The following is a 17,544-nucleotide window of genomic DNA, read 5'->3' on the forward strand; positions in this document are numbered from 1 at the left end:
TAGGTGACAGATGGGAGTGAAAGGTTGCTGCAAGCCGCAAAACTATACAAAGTAGGATTTCAGCTGATTATGACAAAGCTAATACCTGGAAGAAGCCAAGGGCCTTCCAGAGGTCAAGGTTCAAGGAGCCTTGTTGATATTTGGCTTTTGATTATCAGCCGTTTCCTGCTATGAGTTTCTTGTGTGCTATTGTAGCTTTTCCATCATTTATTGGGCACCATATCCCCTCTACTAAAGGAGTATTTAGATAACCTGTGCTGACAGCTATGCTCAGCCAGAACCCCAGTTCAAGCCTCCCTGTAATTATCGTCATTGGCAGCATCTGGCCAGGTCCATCCCCAGATGGAAAAAAGTACCTTATCAGAGAAACCTCTGTACTCTCTAAGAACAGACTTAAGCATCCAAACTACCTGTTTGAGAAGGCCTGGCAGATGTGCCTTAATTGCTTAACTACCTCCTTTCCCAAATCTTACCTCTAGTTCCAGATCTCCTTTTAACTATGACCAGAGGCATCTAGCTGTACACAGGTTGCCTAGCGACCGAGCACACCTTCCCCTACCCTGCAGAAAAACGGCAGATAGCTTGGACAGATAGGAGCCACAGGAAAAAAGAAGGCTGTTTTATTTTCTCCCATTGACCTAGCAACTTATAGATTCTTAACATTCTCTACCAATCACGCTTAAGGTTATAGTTGAGCACATAAGATCCCTCTTCTTAAATATTACACGAATTTAGCCTTTAGTTAATTCATTTCCCCATTAGTCACTTTCCTTTTGGGCTGCAAATGATAATTAACAATTACTGCCTCTCTATGTGATTCTTATCTCCCCTCCATTTGACCTTGGAAGCCTGGCTTTGCACTGCTAAGGGAATACTGCTTGTAAGTGTATATATACCGGGACTCCCAGGGCACAGGGAGATGGAGAAGAGAAAAGAGAACGGAAGAACAAGATGGGTAAGAACTTGAGAGGAACAAACTGAGACAGGGAAGAACTAGGTTGAAGGGCTAGAAGAGAGGACTAGAGGAATGAGATGGAAGATGAGGAAGAGCCAGATGAGGAAGAAACAGATGAGAGAGAAGGAGATGGGAGAGGAGCTGATAGGGGAAAGAACAAGATGGATGAGAACCTAGAAGGGGCAGAACTAAGATGAAGGAATTAAGATAGAACCTAGAGGGGACCGAAGATAAGTTTAGAGAGAAATCAGGCAAGAAAGGAGCTAAAAATGAGAGCAGAATAGAAGCTTATAGAGAGAAAACTGAAACAAAATAATAAAGTATATGGACTAAGGAGTTTCGTGTACATAGATTCATTTCTTTTCATGAAAGATTAATTATCAGCTGGTTGTAGATTCTTCCCAGACCCTGAGAGGGGACTGTCGAGGGACTGAACCCCCATAGTCTCAGATAAAAGGTAAACAAGATGAAGGAAGACTGTGATGGACATATCTTAGAAGCACCACGCAGTCTAAATGTGTTATTAGCTGTGCTCCCCTCACACCCAATCCTGCCAATCTCATCTGCTTGCTCAGCTCATCTGCGTTCTGCCCCTCACTCTTTTTTGTTTGTTTGTTTTTTGTTTTTTTCGAGACAGGGTTTCTCTGTGTAGCTTTGCGCCTTTCCTGGATCTCGCTCTGTAGACCAGGCTGGCCTCAAACTCACAAAGATCCGCCTGGCTCTGCCTCCCGAGTGCTGGGATTAAAGGCATGCGCCACCACCGCCACTGGCTCTGCCGCTCACTCTAAGTGCAGTTAGGTGCCTAGAACTCTTCTGTCTCTGGGCCTTTGCATGTTCCAAATGTTCCTAATCTCCCTGTCAAGTAGTCCCTTCCCAGGAATCCACAGGGCTTACTGCCTCTCTCCATGCAGGTGTCTTTTTTTTTTTTTTGACCTCATCTTACTGGCATTCCTGTGCCACTTGATATATGATTACATCTCCTCCCTTTTAATCACTTTGCTCTGGGGCTCCTTACAGCTATTATTGTTCTTAATCCTTATCAACATGGTGTATTTCTTTGTTTCAGGCTTTACTCTTCTGTGAGAATATAGGCTTCATGAGAGGAAGGATTTTTTTTTTTTATTTTACTGCCGAATCTATCTAGCCTTGAAGAGTTCCTAATACTTGGGTAGATTTTCATACATATTTGTTGAATTCAGGAAAGAGTTTACAGAGGAGATTGTACTTAGAAGTTAAAACGATGCAAGAATTTCTGACAGGGCAACAGCACATAGTAGGCAACAGTGAGTTCAAAGCTAAGAGCAATTTAAAACCCACATGATCTATCTATTCAGGTAATGTGGAATGACGGGATATTGATAGAGCCTAAAGCTGGGCCCTCCCCATCCATCATGAATTAAGAAAATGCCCTGCAGGTTTGTCTACAGCAAGATCTTAGGAGGCATTTTCTCAGTTGAAGTTCCCTCCACTCAGATGACTAGCTTGTGTTAAGGTGACATAAAATGCTCCATCCAGCCTTAGCGTCTCTCTATATAGCCCAGGCTATCCTGTAACTCACTATGTAGAGCAGGGTGGCCTCGAAATCACACAGATCTGCTTGTCTCTGCCTACCAAGTGCTGGAATTAAAGGCGTGCGCCACTAGGCCACCAAAGAGAACGCATTCTTCATATATTTAAAATTTTCTTATGTTGCTTGTCAAAATTTTGAAGAATGAGTGAGTACATGAGAAACCGACAGACAGGTATGAATGATTTTGTATCAAGTAAACCCGTGAGGGATGATGGCCTTCAGGATTTAAAAATAAATAAACGGTGGAGGGAGAAAGCGTCAAGGACAGAAAAGAACAATGGTAAACTGAGGCTGAGGATTGGAAGTGGGTTGAGGGGAAGGGAACTTCAAAGAGCACCAGGGGCCAGAGCAAATGCCACTCTGAAAGGCAAAGCTGGAATCTTGGGCGGAGGGGGGGCGGGGCGGGCGGGGCGGGGGCGGAGCCAATCGCGCTGCGCACGCGCAACGAGGCCCAGGTGCCTGCCGCCGCGGAAGCGAAGCCTCCAAGAGACGCCGCGCCGCTTGGGTGCCGCTGCGCATGCGCAGGCGGGCCTGTGGCTGACTCTTCATGGTGGCTCCCTCCGCCGCGGTCGGCCTTGGGTTTGAGTCTCGCGCTCTCTCCGTTCGCTTACCGGCGGGTTCGCTCCCCTACTCGCGACCCGGGACGGCGAGGCTGGGGAAGGGGTTGAAAAGGGGCTGTTGATCGCCTCCTTTAACTTGTGCGTGGGGGCGGCCATGTCGGCCGGCGAGGTCGAGCGCCTGGTGGAGCTGAGCAGCGGGACCGGCGGGGATGAGGAGGAAGAGTGGCTGTATGGCGGTACGGAACTTCCTGTCTGTCTCCCGGGTTCTCTCTGGCCTTCCTCCCGGCGTCGCAGGCCCGGGCGTCCGGGTTCTCTCGTACTAGTGCTGGCCGGCCTCAGTTAGGCCGAGCGCGGCCTGCACCTCCTGGCCCTCGCCCGGACCCGCAGCCGCTCACCGCGCGGTGGACGCGGGCCAAGGAGGCCGGGCAGCCCCGCTTCGCCCTCCTCCCCACCATCCCGGCCTCCTCGCTCCTGCGCTCTCTGTTCATGCCCTTTCTATCGATCCTGAGCTGCTTCGGTGTGCCTCTTGCTCGGGGGTTGTCGGGTGCCCGTTCTCGTCCCTTTCTTTCAGAAACAGTCATTCTGTAACTACAGCTAAATAAAGTTAATGCTATAAAACTAACGTCTTGTTTCTTGATGGTCAGTTTGTATGGAATGCACCTGCAAGGGTACCTCCTTGTTTGAAAGACGTGCTTTAAAAATATTAATTGAGAGACAGATGGAATACACTATGGTCCATAAAGAAAACCCTGAATTGTCTCCTATATTAAGGTGAAGCTTATCTTTTTTTCTTTTTTTTTTTTTTTTAAAAAAAAGAAAGTTCACGTCATAGTTGTTGTACCTCGTGGCTCTCCCCGTAGGCTTGTTTTCAGTGTCAGGGATTTCTGTTTGCCTAAATTTAATGCATCATGTACTTTGTTTTTGTTAGGGGACATGTTTTATGTCTGGTTTTTAACTTTAATTAAGTCGTAATCCCCCTTGTCTGTTACACCAGATTTGAAAGTATTTTGTCCTTACCTAGAACATAAATCCTTGACTGTTTTAGAATATTTTATAAAAGTTCACGTTGGAATCTAGGCAGCCTTTGAGTGATGTAACTTTGATAAACTTGTATTGACCACCCTTAACGTGTGAAATGTGTGGGGTTTCTCGGACCAAGATGTGTAAATCCTCATTACTTCTTAAAATCTCATATAGCGGTGACTGTCTTGATTTTTTTTTTCCATAATGGATGTATTTTGTTTATAAAATGATCTAACTGTGGCTATGCTTGTAGGCCCATGGGACGTGCATGTGCACAGTGATTTGGCAAAGGATCTAGGTTAGTGCTCGTTCCCTTCAGATTTTTATAATGCTTGTTGCTTTAAGCTTGATTTCTTGATTTACTTGATTTTATCTTATTTGGTAGATGAGAATGAAGTTGAAAGGCCAGAAGAAGAAAATGCCAGGTTGGTGAACTTTCCTGTCGATGTTTTATGTAGATTGGGTTTCTAGCACGTTGTCAACTGTTTCATTATAGTCCTTGGCTTAATTACATTTTTTTTTTTTTTTTTTGGTTTTTCGAGACAGGGTTTCTCTGTGTAGCTTTGCGCCTTTCCTGGGACTCACTTGGTAGCCCAGGCTGGCCTTGAACTCACAGAGATCCGCCTGGCTCTGCCTCCCAAGTGCTGGGATTAAAGGCGTGCGCCACCACCGCCCGGCGGCTTAATTACATTTTGACTCAAGTTTGGAGGACTCTGTTTCCAGACCAATTCAGTGTTGGTTTCTAGTAGCTTATAAAAGACAGTTTTTGGAGTTAAGTTTTTGCCAACTTTTCACCATTGGGTAACTTTTTATTCTTAACTGAACTTAGTAGTGGAGTATATAATGTGGTTGTTTTTTGGGTTATTGTTGGTTTTTTTGTTTGTTTTTTTTCCCCCTCCAGGCAAGTGTAGTCTGTGTAACCCTGGCTGTCTTGGAATTCGCTTTGTAGGCCAGGCTGGCCTCGAACTCAGATCTGCCTGCCTCTGCCTCTTGAGCGCTGGTACTAAAGACATGTGCCACCATGTCTGACTGAGTGTTGTTGAATTACTGAGAAAAAAATAATTTACTGTAAGATTTTAAATAATAACTGAAAGTTGTTGCTTTCATAATTTAGTTTTTTTTTAATCATTTATGTTTGGTGTAATTTCTTTTTTTTGAGGCAGCCCTTACTGTGGCCATGATGGGTCTGGAAATACCTTTGTAGACAAGGCTGGCCTTGAACCCACAGACAAATGCCTGACTCTGCCTCCTGAGTGCTAGGATTAAAGGCATGTGCCACTGTGCCTGGCTTGGCTGTAATTTCAGTTCTTTATATTTATTTAAATTCATAATGGAACTAAATTTTGGAAGGGGAACCATGCTCACTTCTATACCATGGACACAATAGGTGATTTTTTTTTCTTTTTAAGAAGTTGATTTCTTTTGTTATTATACAAAACTTTGTATTTTACAGAGTGTGTCCAGGGAACCAAACATCTACTCAAAAATCAGTATAACTCGCATATAAGTACTTGGCTAAATTGACTTTACTTTGATCAGATGACTGTTTGAAATAATGAGGGAGGAGTGGTTTTTGTTTTTAATTTATGTGCATTGGTGTTTTGCCTGCATAAAGGTGTCAGGTACCTTGGAACTGGAGTTACAGACAGTGTGAGCTTCCATGTGGGTGCTGGGAATTGAACCTAGGTCCTCTGGAAGAACAGCCAGTGCTCTTAACTACTGAGCCATCTCTCCAGCCTGGGGAGAAGTGTTTAAACAGAGTGATTAAGGACTGGAGAAGTGGCTCAGTTCGTGAGATGCATACAGCATAAGCATGTGGACATGGACATCCCAGGAGAGACTTAGACAGCAGGATCTCTAGCACTCATTCTCCATCCACTCTGTATTGGTGAACTCCAGGTCAATGAGAGACCGTCTCAAAAAAGAAGAGAGAAAGATGAAAAGCTGTTGGGAAGATATCTGATGTTTGGGACCTCTACATGGCATGCTCAGGTGCATGCACAAACCTATACACCTGTATCACACACACAACACATTTAAAGAATATTTAGATTTTCAAAGTGGAGGGAATAATGCCCCATACCTAGCAGGATAATCCAGAAGGTAGAACAGCAGTACTGAGGATGTGGAGAACCTGGACTATTTGCATACGCCGCTGAGCTACTGTAAAGTGTGTCCCTTCTTGGAAGGGTAAGCTGGTAGCCTCCTCACGTGGTCAAATAGAGTCATCACTAATTCAGCAGTTCTACTCTCTTTAACTTAGAGAAGTGAAACCATACGTGAACATAAGCGCTTGAACATCAGTGTTCTTAGCATTAATCATACCTAGTCAGGAAAATGGAAATAATCCACCTGTCTACCATCATACAAGTTAATAGATTCGATGCAGTGTACCCTTATATTCATGGTGGAAGGAAATCAAGTCCTGACTTGTCACAACATGGGTGAACACATTAAGAACATATTAAAGGAAGGAAGCAGCTACAAAAGATGTGTCTGATTCGATTCTAATTATAAATTATCCAGAAGAAGCAAATCCATAGAGACAGAAAGATCAGGATCGTGGCATAGGAGAAAATGGGGTGACTGGTGATACAGATTTCTTTTGGGATTTCATATGTAACGCTTACACTGTGAACAAAATATATCTTCGGCAGAGCTGTATTTTTGTATTATCTGAAATTTAATCATCTAGGTTTGGAGTTTATATATTCAACTCACTGATAGGAATGTATAGTTTAAAAAAATAATGATTAAGCCGGTGGCGCACACCTTTAATCTCAGCACTCAGGAGGCAGAGCCAGGCGGATCTCTCTGAGTTTGAGGCCAGCGTGGGCTACAGAGCAAGATCCAGGCCAGGCACCAAAACAACACAAGAAACCCTGTTTGGAAAAACAAAAACAAAAAAAAAATATTAAATGGCCAGGTGGTGGTGGCGGCGGTGTAGGCCTTTAATCCCAGCAGTGGCAGGTGGATCTCTGTGATTTAGAGGCCAGCCTGGTCTACAGAGAGAGTTCCAGGACAGCTAGAGCTACACAACAAAACCCTGTCTCAAAAAACCAAATGAAAAAAGATGTTTTTTGCATATCCATTTTATTAAGTGTCAAGAAGTTGATTACAGGGTAGTGTTATAATCAAATACACATTTTTATGGGCTAATCCTTATCTCTGAGTTTTATTAACTACAATTCTAAGTTCACTTTGATTTTTTTTTAATGCGTATTGGTATTTTTTCTACATGTATGTCCATGTACCATGTTCATGCCTGGTGCCTGTGGAAGATAGAATGATAGAAGGCTTTGAATCCCCTGAGGCTGCGATTCAGATGGTTGTGAGCTGCCATATGGGTGTTGGGGCTCAAACCTAGGTCTTGGACCATGCTCTGAACCACTGAGCCATTTCTCCTTCCTCATAGTTCGCTTTTTCATTGAACTTTCTTGAATTCTCTGAGACACAGTGTGATAGTTGATTGGAGTTAATCCACTTCTGCCTTCTTCGAGTACTGTTGCCTTTATTTGTTGTTAATTTCATTTGGAGAGCTCTGTGTGTCTCATTCCCTGGGAGGACATTTGTCTTTACTTTTTTACTTTTTAAGAAAAATCTTACAATTTTATCATTCTTATATTTTAGTGATAAGGAGCTGGAAGTTCTAACACATGTCTAACGGGGAAAGGAGTTCAGGCAAAGCTAGCCTGCATTTTGGTACAGCCTTACATTTCCCGCCTAGGCCCCTGCTGTTGCATTTGCCCATTTTCATTGGGACTGGTTCATTGCTGAAGCCTCTGTCCTTAAGCATTGCATTACACAGATTTCAATGCTGTTATGCTTTTTGTGTCCAGGTTTTAGCTGACTGTCGTATACTGTCCTGTGAAATGGGAAGCACACTGAGGGTTCATCCCACTGCTTGCAGGCATGTGCTATAGACAAGTGACCAAAACTTGTTTCTGGCTCTCTAGAAGTTTATATAAGCAAATTATTAAATTAAGAAGAATTATAGTAGAAAATTTATCTTGAGTCCTGTGTTAGGACAGGAAAAAAATTGAAGTTTTCAGTTTCTTTCCTAATTTTCTTTTCTTGGGTATAGTGTTATAAATTGCCACTAAGGAGTATTATAAAAGTATTATAATGAAAAGAGCATTGAACTTGTCAAAATCTAAGCATTTTACTATGAAATGATACTAAAAGTTTCAGTGACTTGGGCCAAATCAATTCATTGTTTTGTACGGTTTTTCTGTTTGTACAGTTTTTCTGCTGTCAAGAAACTTATTATACTATAGTTCTGGAAGTATTTTTTCTTAATAACTTGAGTCTGATGGCAATGTGAATGTTTCCTTGTTAAATGACACAGTTTTTGTTGCAAAACGACAAGTCAAATTCGGCTTCTAAGATTAGTTACTGTAATCTAGAGGGTAGTCTTCCATGAAGATAATTTCTTTTTAATCTTGAAGTTTTGTATTTGATAGACCCATCTGATAAGGTTAATGGAACAGCAAAGCAGGCAGAAGCATGTGTGCTAACTGAGCACTGAAAGAATTAATATGATCCTGTCATAGAGAATTCCATGGGCACCAGGGAGAAGAGAAACCGTATTATGTAGTCCTTGACAGTCCTTGGCACACAGCAGATACCTAGTAAAGACTCAGAAAGGAAAAGAGATATGATGTGCAGTGTAAACTTAAGTTGTGTGCTACCATCAAATTGTATGTCATTAAGAAATGGTTGGGCAGAGGCTGAGCAGTGTAGCACACACCTTTAATCCCAGCACTGAGGAGACAGAGGCGGCTGGATCTGAGTTCCAGGCTAGCCTGGTTTACAAAGTGAGTTCCAGGACAGGCTCCAAAGCTACACAGAGAAACCCTGTCTTGAAAAACAAAAACAAACAACACTCCCCCCCCCCCCAAGAAAAAGAAATTGTTGGACAGAGAGTGGTGGCGCATGCCTTTAATCCCAGCATTTAGGAGGCAGAGGCAAGCGGATCTCTTGAGTTTGAGGCCAGCTTGGTCTACATGGTGAGTTCGAGGAGTCTGTCTCAAAAAACCAAATAAGCCCAACTCTTACTTCCATCTGAATCCTGACTTTGTGCACACTAACAGGAAAACCAGACAGATGAGATCTTGTTCTCATCTTGCAGTAGAGATAATAACTTTAGGAAATCTCCCAGATAGCTTGAGACTGTAGTGTAATCGTCTTGAAGCAGCAGCAGCAGCAGCATCCATCCTGTCTCCTTGCTTTCTTTGGTTGCAGTGCTAATCCTCCAGCTGGAATTGAAGAGGAAACTGCCGAAAATGGCGTGTCAAAACCGGTAACCTACCTCTCAGGCTTTGAAATCCACTTACTTTGAGGTTTCAAATCTTTAAGAACGTCACAGTTTATTTACAAATAAAACCAACATTTATCATAACCTTCAGCATTCTGTATGCCTTGACCCCTTCTTTTGTCAACTGCTCCATCTGATATCATCAAAAGAGTATGTAGGACTTAGGAGAAAAAATACTGGGAAGAAACTTGGAGGACATACAGCAGATGCAAAGACTTGCTGTCTATTGTTTTCAAATAACTAAGTAGTTGTAGATCAAAAGACTGTCATAAGTGAGCTTGATTTCCAAAGCCAGCGTCTGAACTGTCTCTTACAGTTTTTTAGGAATGCTCTCTAAAGGTTTTACTCCTGACTCTGGCTGTTGAAATGGTACCTGGTGTCCTCTGATAGTTGTACATTTTAATCCTGAACAGAGAAGGAAACTTGTTTTTGCTTTTCGTTTTTCAAACTGAAACCTATAACCAAAAAAGCGTTTGCCTAGGTGATATGATTATCTAGCACTATGTAACTAAAATATAACAACATTTTAGATCCATACTAAAACCATGGTAAGCAGATCCATTTTAGTTTGAAAAGATACATAGTGCTTTTCCAATCATTTGCATGTAGAGTTTCTTCCTATTGTAATTGATGACTTTGCAAAATGAATGAATCTAAGGAAATGTAGTATCTACTGTAGAATTGTTTAAAAATAAGTACTTGAGAAATTCTTATGAGTAAAACATTTGTGAGAGTAAATGTCAGTATTAAAAATTACCAAATATTTAAATTAACGGAGCATTGAAAATATGAAGCATGTATTGTTCTCTGAAAGATGGCAGTAAAGGTCTATTTCCTATTTATAAACTCAATTATTGTAGTCCATCAAAGTTGGGATAACAGTTTTATAAGCTTGGAATTTTTACTCTTAAACAAGATCAGAATCAATTTTTTATTTGTTCATATTAAATGCTGAATCGGATTATTGAATGCATTTTGTAATTGTTTATGTTGGTATAGAAAGTGACTGAGACTGAAGATGACAGTGACAGTGACAGTGACGATGATGAGGATGATGTTCATGTCACTATAGGAGACATTAAAACTGGAGCACCGCAGTATGGGTAAGTTAGTGTTACTTTATTTGGCAGGGGTCATGTGTGTCATGGTTTGCATGTGTAGGTCAGAAGACTCCGTACAAGAGTCACTTCTCTGTTTCCACTTAGGTCGTTGGGGCTTGGCTACAAGTGCCTTTACTCTCTAAGCCACCTTGACAGCCCTAAGTTATGTGTATTAGTGCTGCCTTGTGAAGTTTTGTGCTTAGATTGTCAGTGGTTGATTCTATTGATGCTACATTTTCCATCTTACCACGATAGGAAAGAACGTGTGACAGTTTCAACAGGTGGTTAATTACTTTCTGCCTACTGAATTCTGTGGGGACATGGAAGCAGCCATAGCTGATCACTGCATTTAAAATGTATTTTTCCTGAGGATTTGCTAGGATGAGGTCTTTGGTTAGAAGTGGAACACCTAAACTGTCACTTGTGTTCTTGTCATTGGTTCATTTTATTATTCAAAACCTTAGTTTAGGTCTTCAATTTTTATATCCAATACAAACTAGCCCATTTCTTCTTTGTTGCCATAATTTGTTTTTTTGAGTTACCTGTCAGGCCTTTTAGGCCAGTGTGTTGGTAGCAAGATTTACGTTCCATGAGCTGGAGCAAGTAAACATGTTAAAGTAGCTTGTGGTTTTATTATGGTGGTAGAGTTAATAGCTTTGGGTTTTAACTAGCTATATAAGATGACTACTGAAACTTTGTCCTCATCTTTGAGAGGGTTTGGGTTTGGTGGTTTTGTTTGTTTGTTTGTTTGTTTGTTTATCATTAAGCATTTTGAATGGGATGAAGTTGAATCCCAGTGTTGTCCCTGATGGTTAAGATGTCTGTTGGCTATAAGGACTGTTTTTCATTTTTCATGAGTCTGTTTATGGATTAGGTTGTATGGGTTTTTGGTATTTGCTTTTGAGTTCTTTATATATTCTGTATGTCAATTCTCTGTCAGATGTGTTGTAGACTGTCTTCACTGAGCTGTATTTGAAAGAGCTTGAATTTCATGTAATTCCATTTGTTAGTTCTTGGTTTTACTTCCTAAACTATTGGGCTCATTTTCAGATAGAACTTGGTAGTGCCTTTTAGTGCCTCTTGTTTTCCATAGCGTAGCGTTTGAGAACTCCAAGTTCATAGTAAGGTCTTTGACTAGTGTGATAGACTTTGGTTCAGGGTGAGGCGGAAGGATTTCCTTTTCCTCTTCTGTAGATGCACATGCAGTTTCTCTGACATCAGTTGCTGTAGTGGTGACGTCTTTGTGGGAGCTCAGGTGCCTGTAGCTGTGTGAGATCACTCCTGAATCCTCTGTTCATTGATCTGATGTCTGTTTTTGTACTGACTCTGCAGTAGTACCATCAGGTGTGGTGATGTTCCTGGCATTGTTGAGATTGCTGCGAGGTCCTTCATTGCTTGCATAGGAATTTTAGGATTTTTCTGCTTTTGTGAAGAATGTCACTGTTATTTTGATGGGGATTTTATTGAATCACATTTATAGATTGCTTTTGGTAATAGTGCCATTTCACAATAAAATTGTCATTGAAGAGGTCTTTCATTTCTTAGGTTTTCTCTTTTCTCTTATTTGTTATTTGAATGGGATTGATTTCCTGACTTCTTACTATGTTCCTTATTAGTATATAGGAGTGATACTTATTTTTTAGAAGTTAATATTAATTTTATTCCTTGACATCCTTACTTACATATAGTACATTTTGGCTACTGAATTTTCTGGTAGAGCCTGGGGGATCTTCTACAAATAGAATCATAATATTTGCTAATAGAAATTATTTGACTTCCTCCTCCCATTTTCTTTTCCTTTTCTAAAGCTAAAACTTTAAGCCCTGTAATGAGTAAGAGTAGAAAGTAAGCACATACTTATTTCTTTACTGGCTTCAGTGGAACAATCCCATCCAGTGTTGGCTGTGTGTTTGAAGGTCATGCTGCTTTGCATGCTAAGATACTTTCCTTCTATTTCTAATTGCTTCAGGATTTTTATTGAAGGGATGTTTGGACTTCCTCAAAGATAAAACATACAAACAAAACCTATTTATTTTGGCAGTGGTAGATCTTAAACTCAGAGCCTTCCTTGCGCATGCTAGGCAAGTACTCCTTCACCACAGTCCACAAAGACAATTATTGAGCAGAACAAAAGCAGGAATCATCCTAGGTCTGGTTAGCTGAAAGTCTAAGAGAAAAGAGCACAATTAAGTAGAACATGATATGAAATATTAATCTTTGAAAGTCTTGAGTGTGATCTGAAAGCTTACTAATATCTTTCTGTTCACTACAAATTCTTACTGTTTATTCTTACCTCGTCCCTTGAGTCTCCTTTTTTCTACATCCCCAACAGTGTGGAAAACCATTTCAGTTTGCACTAATACTTGATTTTGATTTTTCTACTCATTAAAAAATATTTCTAGTGGTACACCGCCTTTAATTCCAGCACTCAGGAGGTAGAGCCAGGTGGATCTCTGTGAGTTCAAGGCTGACCTGGTCTACAGAGTGAGATTCAGGACAGGCACCAAAACTACTGTCTCGAAAAACCAAATAGATAGATAGATAGATAGATAGATAGATAGATAGATAGATAGATAGATAGATAAAATGTTTTGGTTTTTGGTTTTTTTGAGACAGGATCTCTCTATGTAGTTCTGGCTGTCCTGAAACTCATTTTGTAGACCAGGCAGACCTCAGACTCACGGAGATCCACCTACTTTTATCTCCCGAGTGCTGGGATTAAAGGTGTGCACCACTATACCCAGAGGTCAACTGATTTTTAAGGAAAAATCATAGCAGTGGTGGTGCCTTGCACAAAGTTGCATAACTAGTATATGAACATAGGTTGCTTAACTTCAGTTATTTGTCACGTGAATATATATGTGTTCCTGCGGTCACAGCCCAGACAAAGCTGTGGAGGACTGCAGGTGTCCTGGAATTGTCCCTCATCCCCTTTAGTTATTAACCTCCTGTTGTCACTGTTTTCCACGTACTCCAGATTAGTTCTTTCACATTTCTTCTAAGTGAATTCATTTTTGTGAATGAAATACTCCGTGTGTTTTGGAAAGAGGTTTGATTGGTGATATAAGATGTGAGAAAGACTCAAGTGCGGCCATAGGATTTGGCAGTGTGTCAGGGAGCTTTCACTGCTGCAGGATTGCTAGATGGTAAGGAACTAGGAGGTAACAACAAAGGTGGTTCTTAAGATTTTTTGCTACAGTGGCACATTGAGTTAGTAGCTGGGAGACTTTTGAGATGGGAAGATGACATTAAAAAAATATTTGAGATGGAGAAATGTCAGGCCTTTCTTTAGAAATTAGTTCTTGGGGCTGGAGAGATGGCTTAGCGCTTGTTCTTGCAGAGGATGTGGGTTCAGTTCCCAGTGCGCACAGCAACCCATGATTCTAGTTCCAGGGACCCAGTGCCCTCTTCTGACCTCTGAGCACCAAGCACTCTTGTGATGTCCATACATGCAGGGAAAACACTGCCAATCCATTCACTCACTATGTGGTTTTATACATGCTGACTATCTTCCTATTTTGTTACTGTATGTTTTTGAGGTTAATTTTTATTCTATTTTTAGGAGTTATGGAACAGCACCAGTAAATCTTAATATCAAGGCAGGGGGAAGAGTGTATGGAAATACAGGTAAAATTTGTATTTGCAGCTGCATCAGTATGAAAATATCTCAAATAGGTCCCAAGCAGATTGTCTCAGCTCTTTTCATGGTAATGTTTGACCGCCTTGACACACGGAAGCAGACTTTCTGGGAAAGACATCTCAGGCAGCAGACGTTTGGCCTGTTGTGATTGTGCTGCTCTGCTCATTTTAGAGCCCTGTAAGAGAAACTTTTCTTTGCCCACAAGTGATATAAAACAGCAGTTTAACATGTGGGCATTAGCAACTCCATTGATGTAGTAACCTTTTGTTTTCTGAGACAGTATCTCCTGTAACCTAGACTATTCTTAACCAAGCTGTGTTTTCAAAGCTTGCCTTGGATTCCTGGTCCTCCTGTGTCCATTTCTCAAGTACACAGATGTAGGCGTGTGCTACTATGCTAGGCTGTAATGTCTAAATCCCTAGCCTTTCCATCCTGTTAGTCTTAAAAGTTCCATCACAAAGTTTGCCTTTATCTAGCTTTATTAATCGTCAGGATGGATAGTAAAGGGACATTGGTGTTTCCTCTTTGTCTTCTAGCTCCTTGCTAATGTAGCTTCTTTGCCATTTTGCTTTTCTGTAAAATAGGAACCAAAGTCAAAGGGGTAGACCTTGATGCCCCTGGCAGTATTAATGGAGTGCCACTCTTGGAAGTGGATTTGGATTCTTTTGAAGATAAACCATGGCGGAAACCTGGTAGGATTATTTGGTATTACATTAATCTCAAAAAAGATTTTTAGTATAAAATGATCAGAAAAGTGTTTTGGGTAGCAATATAAAATACTGCCCTTTACAGTGTCTTTTTTTATTGTCCTAAACTAATAATAAGTATTGAGTACTTGAATTATTAAATCTCATTAGTCACTGGAATTAACATAAATGTGGACTCACATTATTTATTATAATGCCATTTCTAAAGGAAAACATTTTGATCAAAATGTTTTTCAGTCTTTGCTTCATTGTGGTAATTTTGAGAACTAGTAAAAATGCAAGAGATGTTAAGACCGATGTCATACAGATATAAGTATTTCTCTTAGCATATATTATTAATAGTGATGGGTTTCCTTATGACCTTGTCACACGTGTCCACAGTCTTTGTTTGGAGTATATCCACTCCTTTGTCTTCTCTGACCCCCTCCAGTCCCCACCAGTACCCTTCACTTCCAAGTTTGCTCCCCTTCTCTTTTCACATCTTCTCTAAGTTTACATTTCTATACCACACCAGATTTTTGATGCTGCCATAGAGTTAAAATGGTTGTGTCCTAAAAGTCTGTTTTATCTTCAGGTGCTGATCTTTCTGATTATTTTAATTATGGCTTTAATGAAGATACTTGGAAAGCTTACTGTGAAAAACAAAAGAGGATACGAATGGGACTTGAAGTTATACCGGTTACTTCAACAACAAATAAAATTACGGTAATTAGTAAATCTTCCAGAGTAACCCTGCCTCTTTTACTGTCCTACTTTGACTCCCTAAATACGTCCCTTTCCCCTAAAAAGGTGATTCAGTACTGTGTGACAGTTTAGTTTCTTGTTGTCTTGACCATGTTTGTTTTTCCCTTTCCTTCCCCTTTAGTTCCATGTTAATGATTACTGTATGTTCTTAGTTCAAATCACAGACTAGCCACAGCTAGTTTGTCTTTATGTGGCCTATCAGTTAAATATTGTGTGGTATCTTAATGGGGAATGTGTTATTTAACTTAGGCCGAAGACTGTACTATGGAAGTTACACCAGGTGCAGAGATCCAAGATGGCAGATTCAATCTTTTTAAGGTGAATTTTAGTCAATTATCCTTGGTTGCTCTCATTTTTGTTCTTGAGTCTGCTCCATACTACTGTCCAAGGGAGAAAATTCAAGTGGAAATCGCTACCTTTTTTCCCAGACCTTCAGCTTCCTGGTGACTTACCCATTTGTTGGTTGTTGTTTACTCTACTTTTGCAAGCATGTGAATTTGTAGCCTATCATACTAACAAACTCCAAGCAAAACTGTTCTTTGCTGTGTGTTGTGACGTAAGGATAATACATATTTGTGGGATATGAAAGTCATGGCTTCAGGTTCAGCATTCATTGAACATCTTATTCTTTTCCTTAGCAAAATTGGAAGGTTTTTGTTTTCCCAATTCTTGAAAGGAGGAGGGATGACGGCAGTGTTTATTCTCTGATGCTGAAGGCATTGGTGTAATAGCAGCTCATAGTTGAGGTCCTTTAAGACTTTCAGATGTCTCTGACAACCGCCTAAGACTTGAGCAGAGACACTGAGTTTGAAAGTTAATACTTAAAAGGAATAGGTCGATGCACATGACATGAAGGTTGACAGGATTAGGTGACATCAGGTCTGACTTGTGGTTTCTTGGGTTCAAAGAATACCACATTTTCATTGCTGCTTTTCCTGAGGTTTGGTTGGGTAGTCTTTCCCCACCTTGGAGGAAATTTCAATTCTTATGTCAGATGGCACTGGGTCAAGTTTAGGTTATGTATCTCAGTGACCTTTTGTGGTCTGGATAGAGAACTCTGTGCCCTTTTGGGGACACCAAAATACTGCCTTATGCAATACATGTGCTATATCTGCAGATGTAACTGCTGTCTGGACACAGTTCTGTGTAGAGACTTTTAGTTTACATCCTACTATAGCTGAGTATTTGGTTCTTTTTCTCTTGTTAATATTTGAAAGTACCTGGTAATATTTACTCTATTGTAATGGTCCTCAACTTTTTAGATGTCTGCTGAGGCATTTAATATTTTGTGATAGATGATTATAACACATACATAGGCAAGTTTAATAATGAGCTGGTTCATTTCATTGGTGTTTTTTTCCCTATGAAGAATGAGAGCTATCATTATAAGCCATCAACTTATACATAGTTTTTTTAATCTTAGATTTGTAAACAGTGAAATAAGAAACAGTTAGGACTGGCTTCTCTTGAAAGTTGTAGATATTTATTTTACATAGGGGCTGTCTGTTGAAGAATATTTATTGAGTTCCTTTTGATTGAGAGGAAGTCATTAATTTTTTTTACATTTCTGATTGATTGATTGATTGATTGATTCTGGATGAATTTTATGGTTGTTGTCCAGTGTTTTTGTTTTTTTGCTTTGATCAGGTGCTTAAATACTAGTAAATCTATTAGAAATACTGATTTGGGGATGATTAATTTCAGTGATTAGGCGAACACTCCCCCCCACCCCTTTGGTTATATTGTGGTCTGTAGGAAATGGTGGAAATAAAGCCATGTAAAAAGACCTTCATCTTAAGCCATTGTACACTTTCGTGTGAGCTGTGGGCAGTCATTAGAAGGATCTTGAGCAGTAGATATTATGCAGATCTGGTTTTTAGAAATGAAATGGCAGCTCAGTGGACTGTAAGAGACATAAAAGGTCAGAT

At 40.5% G+C, this 17,544-nt stretch overlaps 1 protein-coding gene across 12 annotated transcripts in view; it reads left to right on the plus strand.

The window, feature by feature from the left end:
• The first annotated feature begins 2,990 nt into the window (after positions 1-2,990).
• Positions 2,991-17,544, plus strand: part of Fip1l1 (factor interacting with PAPOLA and CPSF1) — a 64,141-nt gene continuing 49,587 nt past the window's right edge. For 2 of the 12 annotated variants that reach the window (XM_052735161.1, XM_052735164.1), the window contains exons 1-9: positions 2,995-3,321; positions 4,362-4,406; positions 4,494-4,533; positions 9,353-9,410; positions 10,425-10,528; positions 14,088-14,152; positions 14,750-14,857; positions 15,447-15,577; positions 15,866-15,934. In XM_052735161.1, the coding sequence (XP_052591121.1) occupies positions 3,240-3,321; positions 4,362-4,406; positions 4,494-4,533; positions 9,353-9,410; positions 10,425-10,528; positions 14,088-14,152; positions 14,750-14,857; positions 15,447-15,577; positions 15,866-15,934 (702 nt within the window). In that variant the 5' untranslated portion in view covers positions 2,995-3,239. Of the gene's footprint in view, positions 3,322-4,361; positions 4,407-4,493; positions 4,534-9,352; positions 9,411-10,424; positions 10,529-14,087; positions 14,153-14,749; positions 14,858-15,446; positions 15,578-15,865; positions 15,935-17,544 lie in introns of all 12 variants that reach the window. The other 10 variants (XM_052735163.1, XM_052735171.1, XM_052735162.1 and 7 more) reach the window with 8 other exon arrangements.

This window comes from Peromyscus californicus, unplaced genomic scaffold (genome assembly GCF_007827085.1).
Source record: "Peromyscus californicus insignis strain IS unplaced genomic scaffold, ASM782708v3 Scaffold_13__1_contigs__length_99412109, whole genome shotgun sequence".
Lineage (NCBI taxonomy): Eukaryota > Metazoa > Chordata > Mammalia > Rodentia > Cricetidae > Peromyscus > Peromyscus californicus.